Source organism: Monodon monoceros, unplaced genomic scaffold (genome assembly GCF_005190385.1).
Source record: "Monodon monoceros isolate NGI ecotype Baffin Bay Population unplaced genomic scaffold, NGI_Narwhal_1 Super_Scaffold_18, whole genome shotgun sequence".
Lineage (NCBI taxonomy): Eukaryota > Metazoa > Chordata > Mammalia > Artiodactyla > Monodontidae > Monodon > Monodon monoceros.
This window is the reverse complement of record NW_021703774.1, coordinates 69830900-69851478: the sequence shown is the minus strand read 5'-3', so window position 1 is coordinate 69851478 and position 20579 is coordinate 69830900. Positions and strand designations below refer to the sequence as shown.

The 20579-nt window shown below is 53.6% G+C and overlaps 2 protein-coding genes across 2 annotated transcripts; one reads left to right on the top strand and one right to left on the bottom strand.

Moving 5' to 3' along the window:
• The first annotated feature begins 1689 nt into the window (after positions 1–1689).
• On the top strand, positions 1690–10602 carry HCN3 (hyperpolarization activated cyclic nucleotide gated potassium channel 3). The gene is made up of 8 exons (XM_029230926.1): positions 1690–1980; positions 4992–5421; positions 6368–6529; positions 6945–7163; positions 7553–7699; positions 8121–8361; positions 9240–9404; positions 9889–10602. The coding sequence occupies exons 1-8, from the start codon at positions 1691–1693 to the stop codon at positions 10593–10595; spliced, it is 2361 nt and encodes a 786-aa protein (XP_029086759.1). The 5' UTR covers position 1690; the 3' UTR covers positions 10596–10602.
• Positions 10603–11443: 841 nt separating this feature from the next.
• Positions 11444–20273, bottom strand: PKLR (pyruvate kinase L/R). Its single transcript, XM_029230927.1, has 11 exons — positions 19921–20273; positions 18728–18910; positions 16449–16540; positions 16220–16351; positions 15883–16069; positions 15264–15534; positions 14991–15141; positions 14532–14684; positions 14271–14437; positions 13403–13584; positions 11444–12772 (listed from the first exon to the last, which is right to left on the bottom strand). Exons 1-11 carry the CDS (start codon positions 20018–20020, stop codon positions 12666–12668), a joined length of 1725 nt encoding a protein of 574 aa, XP_029086760.1. The 5' UTR covers positions 20021–20273; the 3' UTR covers positions 11444–12665.
• Between the last annotated feature and the right edge of the window lie 306 nt (positions 20274–20579).

Here is a 20579-nt window from a genome sequence, read left to right as displayed (position 1 = left end):
GCCTAATCCCCCCATCGCTCGCATTACCACCTGAACCATCCCCCACCCCACCCCCCATCCGTGGAAAAATTGTCTTCTAAGAAACCAGTTCCTGGTGCCATAAAGGTTGGGGACCGATGGTCTAATGGAAGAGAAAGACCTGTAAATAAATATTGGCAGCTGTGTGACAAGAGCTGTTATAAACAGCGGTGCCCTGGTCACTAAGAAAGCTGTAGACTAGACCCTAGCTTGGGAAAGTAGAGTTATAAATTTGTTTCTAATTAGGTTTCCTAGAGGAGATGACATCTGAACCAACTGTTGGAAAGTGAATTGGAGGAGAAGGATAGCAGGCAGAGAATATATTTGCAAAGGTCTGGAGACAAAGCAGAACAAAACATTTAAACAGAATTGGACTCCTGGCTTTCAAGAGAGGGACTATCACAATAAAGGTTGTTGAAACTAGGTCCAAATTTTGCAGGGCCTTGTATGTCATTCTAAGGAATTTAACTGTAATCCTATAGAAGATAGGGAAGTTTTAAGGACATTAAACAAGTGATATAGCTACATTTGGATTTAGGAAGGTAACTCTGGCAGACTGTGGAAAAATAATTGGCCTGAGAGAGTTCAGAGACCCGTTTAGAGGCGTCTGAAATAATCTAGGTGAAAAAATTCTGAGGGCTTTAAATAAGGCAGTGACAATAAGAAGTGGAGATGAGGGGAAGAATTTGAGATATTTAAGAACTTTCAGGGAACTCCCTGGTGATCCAGTGGTTAGGACTCTACACTTTCACTGCCGAGGGCCCAGGTTTCAATTCAATCCCTGGTCGGGGACCTAAGATCCCGCAAGCCGCGCAGCACAGCCAAAAAACCCCCAAAATAGCCCTTTACATCACATAGCACTGTAATTTACCTGTCTCATCTGCGGGCATAGAGGAGCACTGGCTTTATGGATAGGACTTTGTGTTCATCCTTGTATTCTCAGCGTCCACTCAGTAACTGGCAGAATTGCTTTTGGTGAGGGCTGGCAGATGAGTTCGGAAATGAAATACAAGGGGGAGCAGTATGGAGGAGGTCAGAAGAAAGGAGTATGCCTAGGAGAGTGCTGAGAGAAAAAAAGTGAAACGCAGGAAGTCCATAAGTGAGAGTGGGTAAGAAGAATCTTAAAAGCTATTCCCCATCTCTTCCACTGGTTCCCAATTCTTCGCCCTCCCGAGCCTCACGAGCTACAACCAGCATCCGGTTTACCCGCCACTCGCAGGCGGCTCCGCCTCCCTGGCACTCAGGGGATAAAAGCCCTTCAACTACAGACCATGCCCTCTCCGTGGCACTGGCTTCGTTTCCCCTCCTTCTCTTCCTATACTTGGAGGACCGCCCCCATTGGCTAAGCCACGCCCGCCTGGGGGGGGTCCCTCGGGTTACAGGTTACATTGGTCCCGCCCCCTCCCGGGATGGCTCTCGGTCCGCCCCGCCTCCGCCCGCCCTGCCCAGCCTTCGCTCGGCTTTCGCCAGGGGGCGCATCGCAACCCGCCCGCCGCCCGCGGGAGAGTCTGTCGCACACACCCCCTCCTCTCCGCGCGCCGGCGGTTCCCAGCCGACTACGCCTCCGCTCCGAGTCAGCCGGGCTGCGCCCGCTCCGACTCCGGGAGGGGTCGGGGGTCCCGAATGGCCGCGGCAGGGTCTAGGAGGCCAAACGTGTAAGCTAACGGGCGTCATGGAGGCGGAGCAGAGGCCGACGACTAGGGCCAGCGATGGGGCGACCCCTGGGCTGGAGAGGGCGCCTCCTGCTGCCCCGGCGTCTACAACCACGGCCTCGGATCCGATCCCTGGGTCCAGGCCCGGGACCGGGCCCGAGCCCAAGAGGAGGCAGCTCGGGACGCTGCTCCAGCCCACGGTCAACAAGTTCTCCCTTCGCGTGTTCGGCAGCCACAAAGCAGTGGAAATCGAGCAGGAGCGGGTCAAGTCAGCGGGGGCCTGGATCATCCACCCCTACAGCGACTTCCGGTACTGGGGGTCCGGCAGGGAGGGCGGGGGACACAGATCCCACCCTCACGGGCCGCGACAGGGGGGCCGGGCCTGCCCCACCCTCCACGGACACTTCATTTCCGGCCCAGGGGTCCCCTGTTGGGCCGACAGAGTCACTTCCCCCAACCTAGCCCGAGAATTCTTGGGTGAAGGATCACCAGCCGGAGGTCCTTGGTGACTTTTCATGCTGGGGGCGCCGGAAGGGACAAGCGGACAACAGAGACCTGGATTTCCCATTTCAGGAACCCGGTACCCTACCTGCACCACAGGGAATACTGGAATTAGGGACTGCTCTCTCCTCCTGTCCTGCTTGCTGGGGATCTAGGGAATTTTGTCATGTTCCGAGGCTCTGGGTCAGCCTGAGGGAGAAACCAAGCCCCGCTATTTCCCACTGTCCCCATTCCCACCCCCAGCACCCGCCTAGTTCAGCAGGGCAGGCGACCAGAAAAAATAGGGACGCTGCGGAAGGGGAGGAGGGAGTGTCCAGACAGTAGTTCTGATCGCTGTCCCTGGTGCTGAAGGCGGCATTCGGCAGGGTAGGGCCTGGACGCAGAGCGATTTGAGACAGCAACACAGGGGCAAGGCCACCCCCCATATGACCACCGCCCAGGTGACTACCAGACCGAAGGAACGAAGAGTGGGGGTGGGGCCATTCCATAGTCCCCATCAGGCTGTACCTCTACATCAAGGTCGCTAGGGGAGGAGAGCAACCCTGTCCTTGGGGGAAATGAAGGACAGCTTCTGGATGTGGCAAGGATGCATGCAAAGCACCTAACCTGGGGAGCTAAATGAGCAGAAAGGATGAGGTGTGAATCAGGGGCCTGGAAACACAATTGGAGACCTAGACATCATCTTAATCCACAGACATACACACTCCCTAAATGTTCCTCTTTCTCTCATTTTTCCTTTCATTCCCCTCCTTTTTACTGCCTCATTCTCACCCTACCAGTGCACCTTTTCTAGTCTCCTGTGGATCTCCCTCCCCTCCCCCATTTCACCCTCAGATGTATCCCCAGAAGCCATGTATCCCCCTTATTATTGTGCTTCTTTTCTGTCCTCTCTCCTGCATCACACGCCAGGCTTGTGACTGCCTGTGAGTCAGGCTGTGAAGATGCTCTGTGGCTAGGCAAACCCTCTTTCCCTCTCCTCTCCCAGCTTAGAGTACAGGATTTCTCCAGTGGCCAGGAAAGAGAAGAAGAGGGGATCCAGGATTTGTTGTTGATTGAAATCACACAGTCTGAAGGGCTTCCTGGAGACCTGGACTTGGGGACCACCAAACTTCTTTCTGGGGCTGAAAGGGTTGATTTTTGCAGTCAGAGTCAGAAGGGACTGGGTCCTGGGTTGATACTGCATCTAGGTGTGTCCTGGAATTGAAACCACCATAGCTACTTGGGACCCTGAGATTGTCCAATGAACTTCTTTGAATGAAGGCTTCACCTCACTCCCTCCTGACCTCTTCTTTTCACAGCTTCCACCACAACAGTATGGCTCTCCCCTGCCCATACCCTTGCCTGGGTTCAGCCAGAGTCCCATTGGGCACAGGGAGGTTAGGGGAGGAAAGGAGTGCAGAGCTTCAAGCCTTGCTGTCTCAGGATCTGCTATAGAGCTTCTCTGTATGTGCAGCACTGTCTGAGGTGCTGTGGAGGAGGGAGGGGCATACCTGAAAAGGTAGTTCAGTTGGGAGGCAGGACAGATCATCCCCACCCTGGGACACAGATGAGCAGATCCCAGCAGAGAAACAGGAACTATGGGCCCAACTGTGTTGGGGAGGAGAGATGGGGTGGGGAAAGCTGAGGAGGGCTAGGGAAGGCATGAAGTCCTAGACTAGGAATGGACAGAGAGCTAGAGATGGGAAAAGCAACAACCTCTTCAGAAATCTGGGGATAAAGAGTGGGTGAGTCATAATCCAAATAGTGCTTGTACAGCACAGTCACATCCGTTGTCTCAGTGCATATTTTTTCAACAACACTATGAGATCAGCACAGGGTATTTACCTTTTTTTAACTTAAAAAATATTTAATAATAAGAATATTTAATAATAGTGACATAGATCATATACATATAGTAAGGATATTACATATATATTACTATATAAAGAATATATATATGCATATTAGGGGTATATTTAGTAGGGATATATATATAGTAGAGATATATATAGTGAATATATAAGGTAGATATATATATAGTATAGTATATAGCAGGATATATATATATACATACACACACACACACACACACACACACACATATATGAAAGAATAATTGTAAAGCAAACTCACATGTAACAACTATCTAGGTCAAGAGAGACTACATTGCTGATACCCCAGAAGGCTCCCTGCTGCTCTCACATTCCTTTCCCAAACCCACTATTCTAACTTTTGGTACTCATTTTCTTACTTTTCTTTATAGTTTTACCACTTTTCTGTGAATCCCTAAATGACGCAGTTTAGTTTGGCCTATTTTTGAATTTTGTATGTGTGGAATCATACAGTGTGTATCCTTTTGTTTCTCAACATTAAATTTGTGAGATTCCTTCGTACTGCGGAATGTAACTGCAGTTGGGTGATTTCACAGTTGTATAATATTCCAGGGTATGAGTGTATCATAGTGTATTTATCTATTTATCTATTGTGTTTATCTTATTTATCTACATTTTTCTACTGATGGACATTTGGATTATTTCCAGATTTAATGCTGTTATCCCTGTATATATCTCCTGGAGCACGTTTTTCCCTTGAATGTGTGTATACCTAGGAATAGAATTGCTGGGTTGCAGGGGATGCAAATGTTTAACTTTACTAGATAATTCCAAACTATTTTTCCAAATGGTGGTCCCAATTTACACTCCCACTAGCTGTGAATGGTCATTCTGTTGTTCTGTATCCTTGCCCACTTTTGTCTGAGAGACTATCTACCCTTAGTCTAGTGGCTGACCATCATTGTGAAATATCACTGTGGTCTTACTTCCCATCCCATCCCTACCTTAGGTTTTACTGGGACCTGATCATGCTCCTGCTGATGGTGGGGAACCTCATTGTGCTACCTGTGGGCATCACCTTCTTCAAGGAGGAGAACTCCCCACCTTGGATCGTCTTCAACGTCCTCTCTGACACTTTCTTCCTGATGGATCTGGTGCTCAACTTCCGCACAGGCATCGTGGTAGAGGAGGGTGCTGAGATCCTGCTGGCACCGCGGGCCATCCGCACACGCTACCTGCGCACCTGGTTCCTGGTTGATCTTATCTCCTCTATTCCTGTGGATTACATTTTCCTGGTGGTGGAGCTGGAGCCACGACTGGACACCGAGGTCTACAAAACAGCTCGGGCCCTGCGCATCGTGCGTTTCACCAAGATCCTCAGCCTGCTGCGGCTGCTCCGCCTTTCCCGCCTCATCCGCTACATACACCAGTGGGAGGAGGTGGGGTGGGGAGGTGGGCAGGGGGCTTGCAGACTACTCCAGACAGCGATATGGGTGGGGCTCCTGGCGACTTTATGGGGTGGGGCAGATGGGTGGGGCTTCCAAGGGAGGGCTGTCTCCAAAGTTGATAGAGGAGAAGCAGGGACAGAATGAGTGTTCAGGGGATGGGTCCTCAAGGTGAGAAGGTGGTGGTGCAGGAGGGTGGAGCACAACTGCTGGACAAAGACTTGAGGGTTAGTTGGACTCTGGGAGGAAGGTGTAGGAGAGGAGTTAAGAATTGCAGAGTGTGGGAGAGGCTTGAGTTTCAGCTTCAGGACAGCAGCAGAGTTTAGTGTTTCAGAGTGTGGGCTCTGCAATCTCATTGCTTGTGGTCAGATCCCAGTTTTACTGTTTACTGTATGAGACTTGGTTTCCCCTTCTATAAAATGAAAATGTTAAATATACTTACACATGATAAGGTTGTAAGGATTAAAGGAGTTAATACCTGTAAAGCACCTAGAACAGTGCCTGGCACATAGTAAGTTCTCAGTAAATTACCTATTATTATTTTTATTATTGGAGGGGAAGAGGACTTCTGGCATTAATCGTTATATATGCCCTGGGGACATTACACTGTGAAATGCCCTCTCTCCTCTTTCCCAGGCTACACTTGGGCAACTTGTGCAGCAGACCTTTTTGAGTCTCTGCTGTGACACTTGCTGTGTGACTTGGGGCACATGATTGGCATCGATTTTCCTTTTTATAAGATGAGAGTAGTAATACAACCTCCTTTGTATTAGCTATATACGCTGTAAACTCTATACGAGTGAATAATAGCCACAGTTTTAACATTCATGAGGGCCGGGGCTAGAGAGAAATTCAAAGAGAGTATTTGCAAGGCCAGGAATGGAGAAGTACTGGCAGAGAGGGGTTCCTGTCCACAGCAGCCCCTCCTCGGACTCCTCAGATCTTTCACATGACCTATGACCTGGCCAGTGCTGTGGTTCGCATCTTCAACCTCATCGGAATGATGCTGCTGCTATGTCACTGGGATGGCTGTCTGCAGTTCCTGGTCCCCATGCTGCAGGACTTCCCTCCCGACTGCTGGGTCTCCATCAACCATATGGTGGTGAGAACTCCCCACAGTTCAGCCCCTCCTGGGCCTTCCAAGGGCTCTTCTCCCTGAGCAGGAGGGATGAACAAAGGGGGCAGGAGGTGGGAGATGATGGAGAGATGGCCAAAAGAGAAGACAGGAGAGAGGAGGTGGGGAGGTGAGAGGAGAGTGGAAAGAGGCCCGGAAGAAGTGTCTGTGTGTTGGAGGGAGCAGGCAGGGAAGGAAACCTAGGCAGAAACTGCAGACCCCATGCTGTAAAAGAGGCCCCTTCTGTCTCAGGCCCCCCAGAACCAAACCTAAGTTCCTCCCCTGGCCGGCAGGTCTAAAGTAGAAGGGGGCAGACAGAAGGACTGAAAGAGAAGAGGGGGCAGGAGGAGAATGAGGCTCTGAGGGGTCTCTGCCCAGCTCTGCAATACACTCTGCCCCCCAGAACTACTCGTGGGGCCGCCAGTATTCCCACGCCCTGTTCAAGGCCATGAGCCACATGCTCTGCATTGGCTACGGGCAGCAGGCACCTGTAGGCATGCCCGACGTCTGGCTCACCATGCTCAGCATGATCGTGGGTGCCACGTGCTACGCCATGTTCATCGGCCACGCCACTGCCCTCATCCAGTCTCTGGACTCTTCTCGGCGTCAGTACCAGGAGAAGGTCAGCAGGGGCAGGAGAAGGCAGGGGAGGGGTGCTGGAGGCTGGGTAGCTCAACTTGGAGCCCATTCTGACGCATGCCCTTGTTGGATCTCTGTGTCCTGCCTTGCCCCATGTCCATTTGTGCCATGTGTGTACCTTTTCCTTGTTTGGACCAATGCACCTGTCCTTGGACCGCCCCCCCCTCCGCCCATGTCTGGCTTTTCTTGTGATTGTGCTCTGTGTCCTCCCTGTATCCACCATTATCTATATACCCTTCTGCCTCCATGTTTCAACCCTCTGGGTTTGGCCCACGTCTGTGACCTTCCTTCACACACCGCTCCCCACACACTGTTCTGGCTCCACATCTGTCTCTGTGTTTTCTTGCTGCTGGCCATCGGCTGGCTCTCCAGTACAAGCAGGTGGAGCAGTATATGTCCTTCCACAAGTTGCCAGCTGACACACGGCAGCGCATCCATGAGTACTATGAGCACCGCTACCAGGGCAAGATGTTTGACGAGGAAAGCATCCTAGGAGAGCTGAGCGAACCACTTCGGGAGGTGGGACTGGGTGGGGCCCTGGAGGGAGGCTCTTCAAGGACCTGGGCTTCTGGGATGCCATCTGGGGTGGGGGCTATTGGTCAGCAGGTGCACCTATAGGGAGTGGGGCCTACAGAGGGCCCCATGGGAGGTCAGGCCTTTGGAGGACTTTTAGGGGCTGGGGTCTTTCTTGAAGCTCTTATAGGGGTGAAATATACTGGGGAGGGCTGCAGGGGTCTCTATTTGTGGGGAATGGTCCTGTGAAGGCTCATGGGAGAGCTCTGAAGGCAGGAGCTTAGAGATGGTCCCAGGCCCACTGAAGCATACCCGTCCTTTGGCAGATCATGACCCCAGGGGTGGGGCTTCTGGAGACAGATGAGCTCGATGGGGGCACCTCGGGGCAGGGGGCACAGCCTGCCTGACAGGCCCCTCCCCTGCCCAGGAGATCATTAACTTCACCTGCCGGGGCCTTGTGGCCCACATGCCACTGTTCGCCCACGCCGACCCCAGCTTCGTCACGGCCGTGCTCACCAAGCTACGCTTTGAGGTCTTCCAGCCGGGGGACCTCGTGGTGCGTGAGGGCTCCGTGGGCAGGAAGATGTACTTCATCCAGCATGGGCTGCTCAGTGTGCTGGCACGTGGCGCCCGGGACACCCGCCTCACTGATGGATCATACTTTGGGGGTCAGCAGGCCTCAGGGAAGGTCGGGGGGTCTGGAGCAGAGGGCAACTGCTCCCCTGGATCAGGGTCTTCACCTGGCTATGCTGCAGGATCATAGAGTTGCAGCTCCTCCCCAGGCCTATTCAATCAGAATCTCTGGGTCTGGGGTCTGGAGTTCTGTATTTTTAAAAGCTTCTTAAGAGATTCCAATGTATAGCCAGGTTGAAAATTACTGGGCCAGTGGGCCTTTTAGAACCCTTAAGCAGTGAAATCCAAGGATCTCATGAGATTTCCATGAGGGAAAGATAGGAATAAAGCAGTGCTTTCCCAGGGGCTTGACCTCTGTGGCTCCCTTGTGGAATGCCTTGGTGGTATGAATCAGGGACCCAGCCTGTGGCAGTGGGGGCAGTTCTGCCAGCTGCTACCCAAAGTGATTTGAGGCTCATATATTCTCTCAGTCCCCAAATCACCCACCACCTTCCAACCTCCCCATTGTGTTACCCTTTGCCCTTTGGCACTGCTTTTCTCCTTCTGGGTTGCCCTTGGTGTTCCTTCAAAGGGGTGGGAGGGGAGGGCACACAGAGGGCATTGCCCCAGGCCTACCCCTTGGGCTAAAGCAGTGGAGGTGGGTTGGGAATGTGGAGTGGAATAACTAGGAGTCTGGGGGGCAGCAAGAGCTGCCTGGTTATCAGCTTTAATTTGGACAGACTGAGAAGGACAGTAATTATGCAGGTCTGGAGAGCAACCATGCTTGGAGCATTTAGGGACCCTGGGTGGGTGGGTAATCGTCAGTTTCTCCCATCTGGGGAGGAGCCTGAGGAATCTGGGTCAGCTGCTGCAGGCCCAGTGAGAGGGAGTTCTGTGGACAGTGGTTTTGAAGGCCTCCTCCCAACTTCACCAGAAATCTGTCTGCTGACTCGGGGCCGACGCACAGCCAGTGTGCGTGCTGACACCTACTGCCGCCTCTACTCGCTCAGCGTGGACCATTTCAACGCCGTGCTCGAGGAGTTCCCCATGATGCGCCGGGCCTTTGAGACAGTGGCCATGGATCGGCTGCGCCGCATTGGTGAGGGCTTTCCACCCTGTCTGCTCTGGGTCCAGGCTGTGCCCTCACCCCTTGTCCATAGCAAGGAGTCCCCAGCGTCCCAGGGCCCAGGCTCCAGCGCCTCAGCATCACACCCCAGCCCAACGTAGTCCCAGCAAATGCCCCAATAGGGCTTTCAACACTGGCTCACTGTCCTTACCACTCAGCATCTCCTACCCCTGGAGATATCACCCCAAGTTCCCATGCCTTGAATCCTCCTTCCCTGAGTACCAGTCCCTGACCCTCACCATCTGTGATACATACTCATCCCCTGACCCTCTTCCTCCAACCCCCATCTCCCAATCTCCATCCCCCAACTCCATCTCCATACTCTTGACCCCTATCCCCTACCTTCACCCCACCACCATCCCTTGACTCCATCTTGTTACCCTCATACTTTTGATATCCAACCTTCATCTTGGATTCCTTTCCTATCCTTAACTCCTTCCCCTGGGACAATTTCTAGGCAAGAAGAATTCCATACTGCAGCGGAAGCGCTCTGAGCCAAGTCCAGGCAGCAGTGGGGGTATCATGGAGCAGCACTTGGTGCAACACGACAGGGATATGGCTCGGGGTGTTCGGGGCCTGGCCCCAGGCACAGGAGCTCGGCTCAGCGGAAAGCCGGTGCTGTGGGAGCCACTAGTGCACGCACCCCTGCAAGCAGCCGCCGTGACCTCCAATGTGGCCATTGCCCTGACGCACCAGCGGGGCCCTCTCCCCCTCTCCCCTGACTCTCCAGTCACCCTCCTTGCTCGCTCTGCTCGAAGATCAGCAGGAGCAGGCTCCCCAGCCTCCCCACTTGTCCCTGTCCGAGCCGGCCCTCTGCTGGCCCGGGGACCCTGGGCATCCACTTCCCGCCTGCCGGCCCCACCTGCCCGAACCCTCCATGCCAGCCTATCCCGGGCTGGGCGCTCCCAGGTGTCACTGCTGGGGCCTCCCCCAGGAGGAGGTGGACGGCGACTAGGACCTCGGGGCCGCCCACTCTCAGCCTCCCAGCCCTCTCTGCCTCAGCGGGCAGCAGGTGATGGCTCTCCTGGGTGTAAGGGCTCAGGAGGTGAACGCCTGCCCCCCTCAGGGCTCCTGGCTAAGCCTCCAGGGACAGCCCAGCCCCCCAGGCCATCAGTGCCTGAGCCAGCCACTCCCCGGGGCCCCCAACTCTCTTCCAACATGTGAAACCTTTGGGTAAGCTCTCGGGTGCCGTAGCATGTGCCAGAGGGCAGACGCCTCTTGGGGACACCAAGGGGACCTGAAACACTGCCCTATGGGAGTATCTCCCCTTAGTACCAAGAAGATGGTCTCTGTTCTCAGCTCAGGCGCCTTGCAACCTGACATCCTCCTAATCCATTCACCCATTCATCAAAGATACTTAGCGCCTACCATGTTCAAGGCACTGTACCAGACGCTGTATGTCTCCACTGCCAAGTAGAAGTGACTCCAAGCCCTCTGATGAGGGTATTCCCCTAGCCATGGTCCTGCCAGGTGCAGGCCTGGGCCCATGATCCCATCTTACTAAGCACAAGTACTTGCCACCACCATCACTGCCAAGTAACTAGATGTCTCTGTTTTCCTGCCCATGACCTTGCAGGTTCTGCCTGGCATGGTTATCTTCCTGTCCGCTAGCATAGCTGGGCACTGCCAATTACCTGTCCCCCCGCTGCTGTCAACAAATGTCTTGGGTCCCTGGTGTGGGCATCCAGCTTTACTGCCATGCGTGGCCCCTCCCTGTCTATACCCCCTGAGTGGGAACACACATCTCCTGACAAGTTCCTTGCACTCTCTGTCTCTGTGATAGAACTGCCTTTTTGTAAACTGGGAGCCACCTCCTCCCTATGCCCCTGTCCCAGTGACGACCCCCTTGAAGCTAAGGGATTGTTGACACCCCCTTATTTAGTGTGCCAGCGTAGATTCCCCACAGATTGGGGGCAAGTGAATCCTTAGATGGAATTTTTTCTTTCCTTGCTCCCTTCCTTATTTATTTACTCTTATTTATTCAATCATTTAATAATTGTATTTATTCACTCATTTGCTAATTTTATTTATTATCAATTCATTTTATTTACCCATTCACTTATTCACCTCTCCCATCCCCTCCTGGTAGGGAGACAGGAATGGGCAGAGCCCCTCCATGCCAGCTCTTGTGGTCCTTGCCCAACTCCCATCAGTGGCAATACTTGAGCCCTCTCCCTAACTAGGTAGGAGCAGGAAGGCCACCTGAGAGGGAGAGGAGGACTGTTCTTATTTTTAGGTTTTTTTTCCTTTCTACTGAGTTTGCTGCTGGTGCAGGAGTAAGGGGAGGGCCCGAGGTATCCAAGCCTGGGGAAGGGCAGGCTAGCCAGTACCTCTGCCTTCTCAGGGACAAGAGAAACCCCCTATCCCACCCCTCTGTCCCCACACCTACTCTACAGCATCAAAGAATGAGGGGCCAGGACCCTAAATCTCCTTTTCTCCTGGGTGGGCAGTTCTGGGGTTCTGGGTGTGTGGGAGAGGTTTTATATTGCTTCCAAACACCTGGGTTTAAAAAGAAAATAGAGACACTTGTTTTGGCTCCTGGCTTGTGTGTGGGAACAAAGTGGGCATTCTAGGGTACAGGAGGAGGTAGCAGGACACCTGACCCAGCAAGGCATGAGGTGGGTATGAGAGCAGCCAGGGAGCGGCCTGCAAGCCTAGAGGTGGTAGAGACAGTGACGGGATGAGCCTGCCTGGCTCTCGGGGCTCCCCGCCTTCCATCTACCCTAGCTTCCCCAAAAGGGTGGTGCTTTGATATCACTGACAGTGACAATGAAGAAAGAGGTGGCACTCTCCTCGGGGGATGCCCAGATTATCATGAGGGCCACATAAGAACATCAAACTGCATGGATGTGAAATAATTTTTAAATAGAGATTTTGTGGAGACTGTGGACATGATTGTCCTGTTCCCCTCACCTCTGCCCCCAGGTACAGGAAGACTAGGGGAATAGAATTAATCAGTTAAACTGGATTAAAGGCTCAGAGTATTTTAGGGACCAGTTAAGAGTATCAGATGCAGGGAATGTACCATTGGTGCTGTTGGATGGCCAGGGCTTAATTGGATACAGACTTTCAAGGCCTGTGCGAAATGGAGAGGGGGAAGGGGCACCCTGGATGGCAGATGTGGCCTAGGGTAGGGAGGATTGGGAGTAGAGAAGACTTAGAGGTGGGGCAGTAGGAGGGAGCAGAAAGGAGGGACGGGTCCAGAGCTGGCTCGGTCAGAGGAGGAGGGGCACCTCAGGTTACGCTCAGCACCCGCATAATGTTGGTATAGCCGGAGCCCGGTCGCCAGCCTGTCACCACAATCACCAGGTCCCCAAAATGGAGGAAGCCACGGAGCTTTCCTGGGAGGAGGAAGGGGAGAAGATGCTAATCAGCCATTGAGGAACAGGCCAGCACTGCAATGAGAACGAGCTACCATCCTTCGCCTCTTCAAGCCCAGTAGGTAGGTAATGAGGGGCCTGAGGCAAACTGTACAGTGTGTCCCACAGGTGGCACCGCAGGAATGTGACCACTGTAGTATATCAGAGCTGCACATATGCCCGTGGGGGGGCATGTTGCTAAGTAGCAAGTCTGTCTACCTGTATTGCTATGCTGATAGGAAGAGGTGGGGTATGAGCATAGCCGATTGTCAATTAGATTTTAGTTGCAGCTGCAGGGCACTGGGTTCCCCTTTCTCTTTTCACCTCTTGCTCCTTGGGTCAGGCCTGGCTCTAGCCATCTGGTGCAGGCAGCAGCTGAGCCGACTTCTTAGGGACGGCCTTGACCCCTGACCTCTCTCCCTCTGCCCTCCTCCCTCAGCACGTTCCCCCCACCCCTGGAAGCCCAAATATCTCAGTCTTAGTGAGTCTCACAGAGAAAATCCGGGACCAGAGGAGAGAGGCAAGGCCCTTTTGGGTGGGTGTGGGGCGTGGGTTTGGAGGACTCATGATACAAATCCAGGGGTGGATGGGGAAGGAGTTTAGGTGGCTCACCACTTTCAATGCCAAATTGGACTCGGCGATCCACATCGTCTGCCCAGATGGCCTCTGGAGGTTCACGGTAGAGCACAGGGAAGACTCCTCGGCACAGGTGGGCCTGGCGGGCAGCCTGGGCAGAGCGGGTGACAGCAATGACTGCTGCCCGAGGTCGGTACCGAGACAGAAGCTGGGCTGAGCTGAAGGAGGCAGACAAGGTCAGCCCAGAAGAGTGAAAGAGTGTTGGGTTCTGGTTCCAGGTGCCAGCAATAAGCTGTGTGACCCTAGGTAAGTCATCATATTTTTCTGAGCCTTAGTTTTCTCACCTGTAAAGTGGGTATAAGAATACCCACCTTTCTTACCACACAAGGAGGATATGAGATGATTTTAAAAAATATCAAATGAGATAAGGAGAAACTGCTTTGAAAAACAGAAAACCCTTCTGGGAATGCACCTTTATATAGTACTTAACTTACAAATGTCTCTTGTTAATCCTCACAACCCCATGAACAAATGGAGGAGGCTTACAGAGCCTGGGTGACTTACCCAAGGTATCACAGGCAAAGACTTGAACTCAGACCTTCTGGGCCCTTCTGCAACACCCCAGCATTGTAAGGCTTTGTGGGCTAAATGCAGAGGACCTGCCTCTGAGCCCTAGGAGCCTAAATGGCCTGCAAGCCAATGCATCCAGTGATGCCACCTTACCCTTCCAAACCCCTGGGGTTCGCAGGTACAATTCCTGGTGTGCTTCAAGATCTGCCTCTCTAGGCCTCCAGCTCCCATAGCTGCCTCTCCTCTGATGATGAGACAAAACCCAAGCCTGGGGCCCATCCCAGCCTGCCCTTGGCCCAAAGCCCTGTCTTGGCGTTCCCAGTGTCCCCCTCACCGGCCAGTTGTGGTCAGCACGATGATAGCAGCAGCACAGCACTTGAAGGCAGCCTCCACAGCGCCAATAGCGGTGACCTCGGTGGGATCCCGGCTCAGTGGTGCCGCCCGGCGCAGCTCCTCAAAGAGCTGCCGGTGGTACACGGCAGCCTCTGCCTCCCGGGCAATCTGTGGGCACCAGGGGGTCAGGCTGGGCAAGGCTATTGGGACCTGGAAGGGATGTGGTTTTCCAGCCCGTTTGCCTTGCATTCTGAGCTCCTACCGCATGCTGCATCTTTACAGCCTCCACAGGAAAGTTGCCTTTGGCAGTCTCCCCCGACAGCATGATGCAGTCTGCCCCATCCAGCACGGCGTTGGCCACATCACTCGTCTCTGCCCGGGTTGGCCGGGGCTTAGTGATCATGCTTTCCAGCATCTGGGGGACATCTGGATGTCAGAGCTGTAGGAGTCATACTCTGACTGGGGACCCTGCCCTGAAGTACTTCTCGGACTCCCACACTCTCCGAGGGCCCCTAAAGCCAGTGTCACACTCACAGACTATGTGATCCTGGCTATTCTGTTTCCTCATCTGAAAATGGGGGTCCCAGTATCTCTTCCTAGCTTCGTTGTTTGAGGGTCAAACACTGGACAGCAAAACGTGCTAGAGACCTAAGGTGTGGGTATTCACCTTCAGGTGTCCCCAGACCCACAGAGGGCCCTGCCCCCAGGGCTCATTCCAGACCTGTGTAGCACAGACAACGGGCTTTCCCGCCAAGTTGCAACGGCCAATCATCATCTTCTGAGCCAGGAAAACCTTCTCGGCTGGGATCTCAATGCCCAGGTCACCCCGTGCCACCATAATGCCGTCGCTCACCTCCAGGATTTCATCAAACCTGGGCGGTTGGGGGAGTCAGGGCTGGGGAAGAGCCAGGAGATGCCAGGGAGAGGCAGGCAGGAGAAGGGGAGGGGCGATGGGGATGGATAGGGCCTGATGGGAACAAAGACCAAGGCTCACTTCTTCACGCCTTCGTGGTTCTCGATTTTGCTAATGATCTTGATGCCCTGTCCTTCCGGCCCCAGAGCAGCCCGGACAGCAGCAACGTCGCTGGCTCTCCGCACAAAGGAGGCAAAGACGATGTCCACGCCATGCTCCACCCCGAAGCGCAGGTCCTGGACATCTTGCTCGGACAGTCCGGGCAGGTCCACCTGGGCCCCCGGCAAGTTCACGCCCTTCCGGCTGCCCAGGACACCGCCGTTCTCCACGTGGGTCTCCAGCCCCTCTGGACCTACAGGCATGGAAAGAGTCAGCTAAGGTCAGGGGTGAGGCCGGGGGCTTAGTCAGGGCAGCGGGAACACGAGGATTGGACCCCCAAGAGAGCGGAACCATGTCGTATTCATCTCTTGGTCCTCGGCCTGGGCTCTGCACCGAATAGGCACAGGGCGGACTTCTGTGGAAGAAACTACTAACCCGCCAGTCCAGCCCCAACCCAGGGTGAGCCCAGGAGTCTGGATGCCGAGGGCTCGCAGGACGGGTGGCCAGGGGAAGGTGTAGTGGGTGTGAAGGGCGAATGCGGGAGCCAAAAGGAAGAGAGTGCGCGCATTGCGTAAGGCCAGGGCGGGAGGCGCGTCCGCACCGATTTTCGTGACCTCTAGGGAGATGAGCCCGTCGTCAATGTAGATGCGGCCCCCCACCGGCACGACCTGGACAATATTGGCGTAGTCCACCCACACGGTGTTCGCGTCCCCCCGCGTCCGGAACGCAGGGTCCACAGTCACTAGCACCTGGGAGCCCTTCACTAGCTCCACTTCCGACTCAGGGCCCTAGGGGCGGGGCCAGAGGAGGACTGAGTTCTGCCTGCCTCGGTGGGGGCCGGCCCCTCCCCATGCTCCGCCCTACGGGCAACTGCCTCCGCACCGCACGGCCCCCTTCCCGGTCCCCCAAGACAGGGCGGGTCGCAGGTCGCCTCTCACCCCCTGCAGGATCCCAGTGCGTATCTCCGGTCCCTTGGTGTCCAGAGCGATGGCCACGGGTCGGTAGCTGAGCGGGGAAGTCGCAATGCTCTCCACCGCCTCCCGGACGTTGGCGATGGATTCAGCATGGTACTGGGGATGGGAACAGAGGGAGGATTTCAGGGGAAGGTGGCCGGGACCCTGGGGCATCCTCTAGCCCCGCCTGCCTCCCCGCGGCCCCGCCCTGAACCTCATGGGAGCCGTGGGAGAAGTTGAGTCTCGCAATGTTCATCCCGGCCCTGATCATCTCCTTGAGGCGCTCCACGGAGCGAGATGCCGGCCCTGGAACCAGAGATCCCACTCAGACAACTTTCTCCCCAAACCTGAGAGACAGGTGAACCCATCACCACCCTCAGAGCTGCCCCAGGCCACAGAAGTACTGTTACCTGACCTTTGTTCCCTGACGCCACCCCTGCTCGCAGGTCAGAAACTCCCTTCCCCTCTCCAGCTAACACAAGCCTCCTTGCACTGTGAGGCCCTAGAAAGGTGGGCTCAGCCAGGCCTGAGGTAACTGTTGGCAGTGATGTTAAGTGTTGCGGTGTGGGGGTAACCCCAGCGTAGGAGAAGGGGGTGGGTGCCAGGTGAGGGCATTTGGGGTACCAGGCTTTAGAGCTGAGAGGCTCATATTGGACTGAGGAGAGTCGAGTTCTATCCCATCCCTGCTCTGCTGATAGGATGGCTGTGTAACTGAGACCCAGTTGACCAACCTCTCCAGTCCCTACCTAAAGCCAGTTCTTCCACTTGTGCACTGGGTCTCCTTCTCACCTGCTCAAAAACAGATTCAGCCATTCCCCAGTCCTCTGTGTCATCAGTTTTCCTTTTTTGTTAGGTCATTCCCATCAACATGTAAACCTGCTGTTATTTTTCATCCAAAAAAAAAAAAAACAAAACTCCTAACCCCAGTTCCCCCTCTAGCTACAGCCCTATTCCTTTGCTCACCTTCGCAGCAAAATTCACCGCAAGAGTTATCTCTGTACTTGCTGCCTCCAATTCCCCTCCCCCTATTCTCCTTGTACCCACTGTCCACTACATCTGTTCTTGTCAAGGTCACCAAAAACCTCTGTGTTGCTGCTAAATCTAATGGTCAGTTCTCAGTCCTCATCTTAGCTGGTCCCTCAGCAGCATTTGACACACATCCTTGATGTCCCTTCTTCTCTTGGCCTCCAGGACACCACCCTCTCTTGGTTTACTCCTACCTCACTGGCTGCTCCTTCTCAGCCTCTCTTGCTCTTTACCCCCCTTAACATTAGATGCTCCTTTTACCTTCACTTCCTTGGTGGTCTCAACTAGTCTCATGGCTTTAAATACCATCAATATGCCGACAGCTCCCAAATTTATGTCTCCAGTTCAGACCCCTTTCCCAAACCCAGAGTTGTGTATCTGATTGCCTACTCTGTACCACACTTGCATGTCTAATATGCTTCTCAAACTCAACATGCCTCAAACTGAACTGATCTCCTCCCCCCTAAACCTTTCCACCACAGCCTTTCCTACTCAGCTGATAATGCAGTCTTCTAGTCCCTCACGTCAAAAACCTGGGAGTGATCTTTGACTCCTTTTTCACCCTCACCCCCACCCCATATCCAATCCATCATATTCTGTTGGCTCTACCTTCAAAATACATTCAGAATCTGATCACTTCTCACCAGCTCCTCTGCCACCACCTGTTCTAAACCAGAAATACTGTAGCAGCAGCTTCTGCCCTCGCCCCCACCCCCAATCTATTTTCAAATATTGCAGCCAGGGTGGTTCTGTTAAGACATAAGTAAGGGCATGTCGTTCCACTGCTCAAAACTCTGCAGTAGTTTCCCATCATACTTGGAGGAAAACTCAACTCAGATTCTGAAAATGGCCTGCAAAGCCCTACATGACCTTCCCTTTCCCCCAACCTCTTCATTTCTGTTACTCTTCCCCTTGATGGTTTCCAGCCTCCTTGACTTAGGGCCTTGGCGTTGACTCTTCCCTTTGCCTAGAAATCTCTTCCCCCAGACATCTGCATGGCTCATATTCTCATCTCCCTCAAGTCTTTGCTCAGGTCTAATTTTCTCAACAATGGCTACCCTGACTCTCTATTAGGACTGCAACCTCCCTCCTGCCCTTGCATCCTGATGCCCCTTACCATCCTTGATTTTTCTTTTCTTTTTTTTGTTTTCCACAGTACTTATCAGTTTCTAACATACTAAAGAATTCCCTTATTTTTAAAAATAACTTATTATGTTTATTAATTATTGTCCCACCCAGCTAGATTGTCAGCTCCCCAAGGGTAGGGATCTTTGTCTGTTTATTTCGTTTCACTGATCTACTCCCAGGACCCAGAAGCTTGTCTACCAAGCGCTCAACAAATATTTGTTGAATGAATGACCTCAGTCAAACAGGGAGAAGTCTCAAAGGACACAAAAGATGAGGCAGCACCTTGAGAAACACCCAAGAGGCCCTGTGATGCTGCAGGAGCAGATAGAGGGCGCTTACCAATGGTGGCAATGATGCTGGTACTACGAGCGGCCACAGGCTCGGAGTCGATGTCCAGCAAGCAGAGGTGTTCCAGGAAGGTGTCTGCCATAGCAGCTGGCAGCTGCTGCTGCTGGAAGAAGGAAGTGCCCAGCTCCTGGGTCAGCTGGGCCACGCTAGCCCGCCGCAGGTACCCCGCTGGTCCTGCAATAGAAGGGGGGCTGCGTGGGCACCTGCTTCTCCTCCCCATCCTTTCATCTCAGCAGTCTCTATTCCTGCCCTCAGTTCTCCAGTTTTTGTTGAGTTTTCTTATGAGCTGGTCATTATGCATACATTATCTTGTTTAGTCTCAAGGGTGCTCGGAAGCAGGTACTGTTAAATGCTCTGTAATTATCCCCGTTTTATAGGTAAGGAAACAGAGGCCGAGCAAGGTTCAATAAATTGCCCAAGGTCATACAGTTCTAACTAACAGAGATGGGATTCGCATCCAGGTCTGACTAACTCCAGGCTCAAGTTCTTGATCACCCAGCTATTTGATCCCTCACAACCCCCAACTTCTTGCCCTTTAGCTGCTGACTTCTCTCAGCCTCAGCAACCCCTTGATATCTACTTCACAGTGGCCCCTCATTTCCAGGCCGAGAATCACCCAGTTCCCTCTCCTAAGGTCCCTGTATTCTTCCTTCCAACTCCGGGCAAGTGGCTGGCCTCCCACCCCCTCCTCTGAGTTTCCTCAGCCCCTTCAGTGCTACTCCAGGTCCTGAGGTCCCAGTAGCTTGACCCAGCCCAGCCCAGAGGAAGAGGAGCCCCACTGCCAGCCGCACCCTCCATGCCAGTGCACGCCTGTCTATCTCTGGGGGTCTGATCCACGCTGTCAGGCTGTCAGAGGCGTGAGGCCCAGCTGGGCTGGGAATCAGTTCTGCATCCTGGTTAAAGTGTCACCAGTGTCTCCCTTGTCACTGGAAGCCCTGTGCACCAGGGGCCAGAGTCCAGGAACCATGAGAATACCCCGTGGCTCCCATGCTGCGAGAAGCTGGGAGAAGAAGCCCAGACCAGGGTCCATAAATTAACACAGGGGAGACTCCGATGAACACAGATCCTCCCCAAATACCTCGTAGCCAGCAGCAGATATGGATCATTTGTACATCCCCACCCCACTCCTGATTTCTACCCTCGTTTTCCCCTTCTCTTCAATGGCATCTGCGGCCCCTTCTTACCTCCTGGAGCCCCAATCAGGATGGACTTTGCTAAATCCCTTTGGGACTTAGAGATCCATGACCAAAGCCACATGGGTCGCATGTTGTCCTGCACTGACATGCTTCCAAAATGTGGAGGTGGGGCTGCCCGGACTGTGGAGAGAGAGGGGGAGAGGATAACAAAACTGCTGGTCTTATCAAAGGGCACCAGAGAAAAGAAAAGGGGCACACCCAATAGGCCACCCCTGTCCCCACACAGAGTCCCTCCCCCAGACCTGCTGGCTGTCTGCCCCTGTATTCTGGCATCCCCCCTCTCTCATCCATTTTTCCTGATAAATTTTCAATCCATTCACACTGTCCGGTCATCAACCTGAAGAGAGATTTTTTTTTTTTTTTTTTTTGCCAGTGATATGGTCCCTTTTTTTGTACTTTACTGAAGTTAGTCCGAGATGAATCTAGGAAGCAGGGGATCTAGGGTAGGGACTGGAGGCTGAAGAAAGGAGATGGGGAGCATTTTGATCATGTAGTGGGATTCTCTGGAAGGGCTCTGATAGCATCACTGTCATTATCACGTTGGCTACCATTTGCTCATTGACCATCTGCAATATTTATTGAGCACCTACTCTGTGCCAGGTCCTGAAGATACAGTGGTGAGCAAAACAGACAGAGCCTGTACCCTT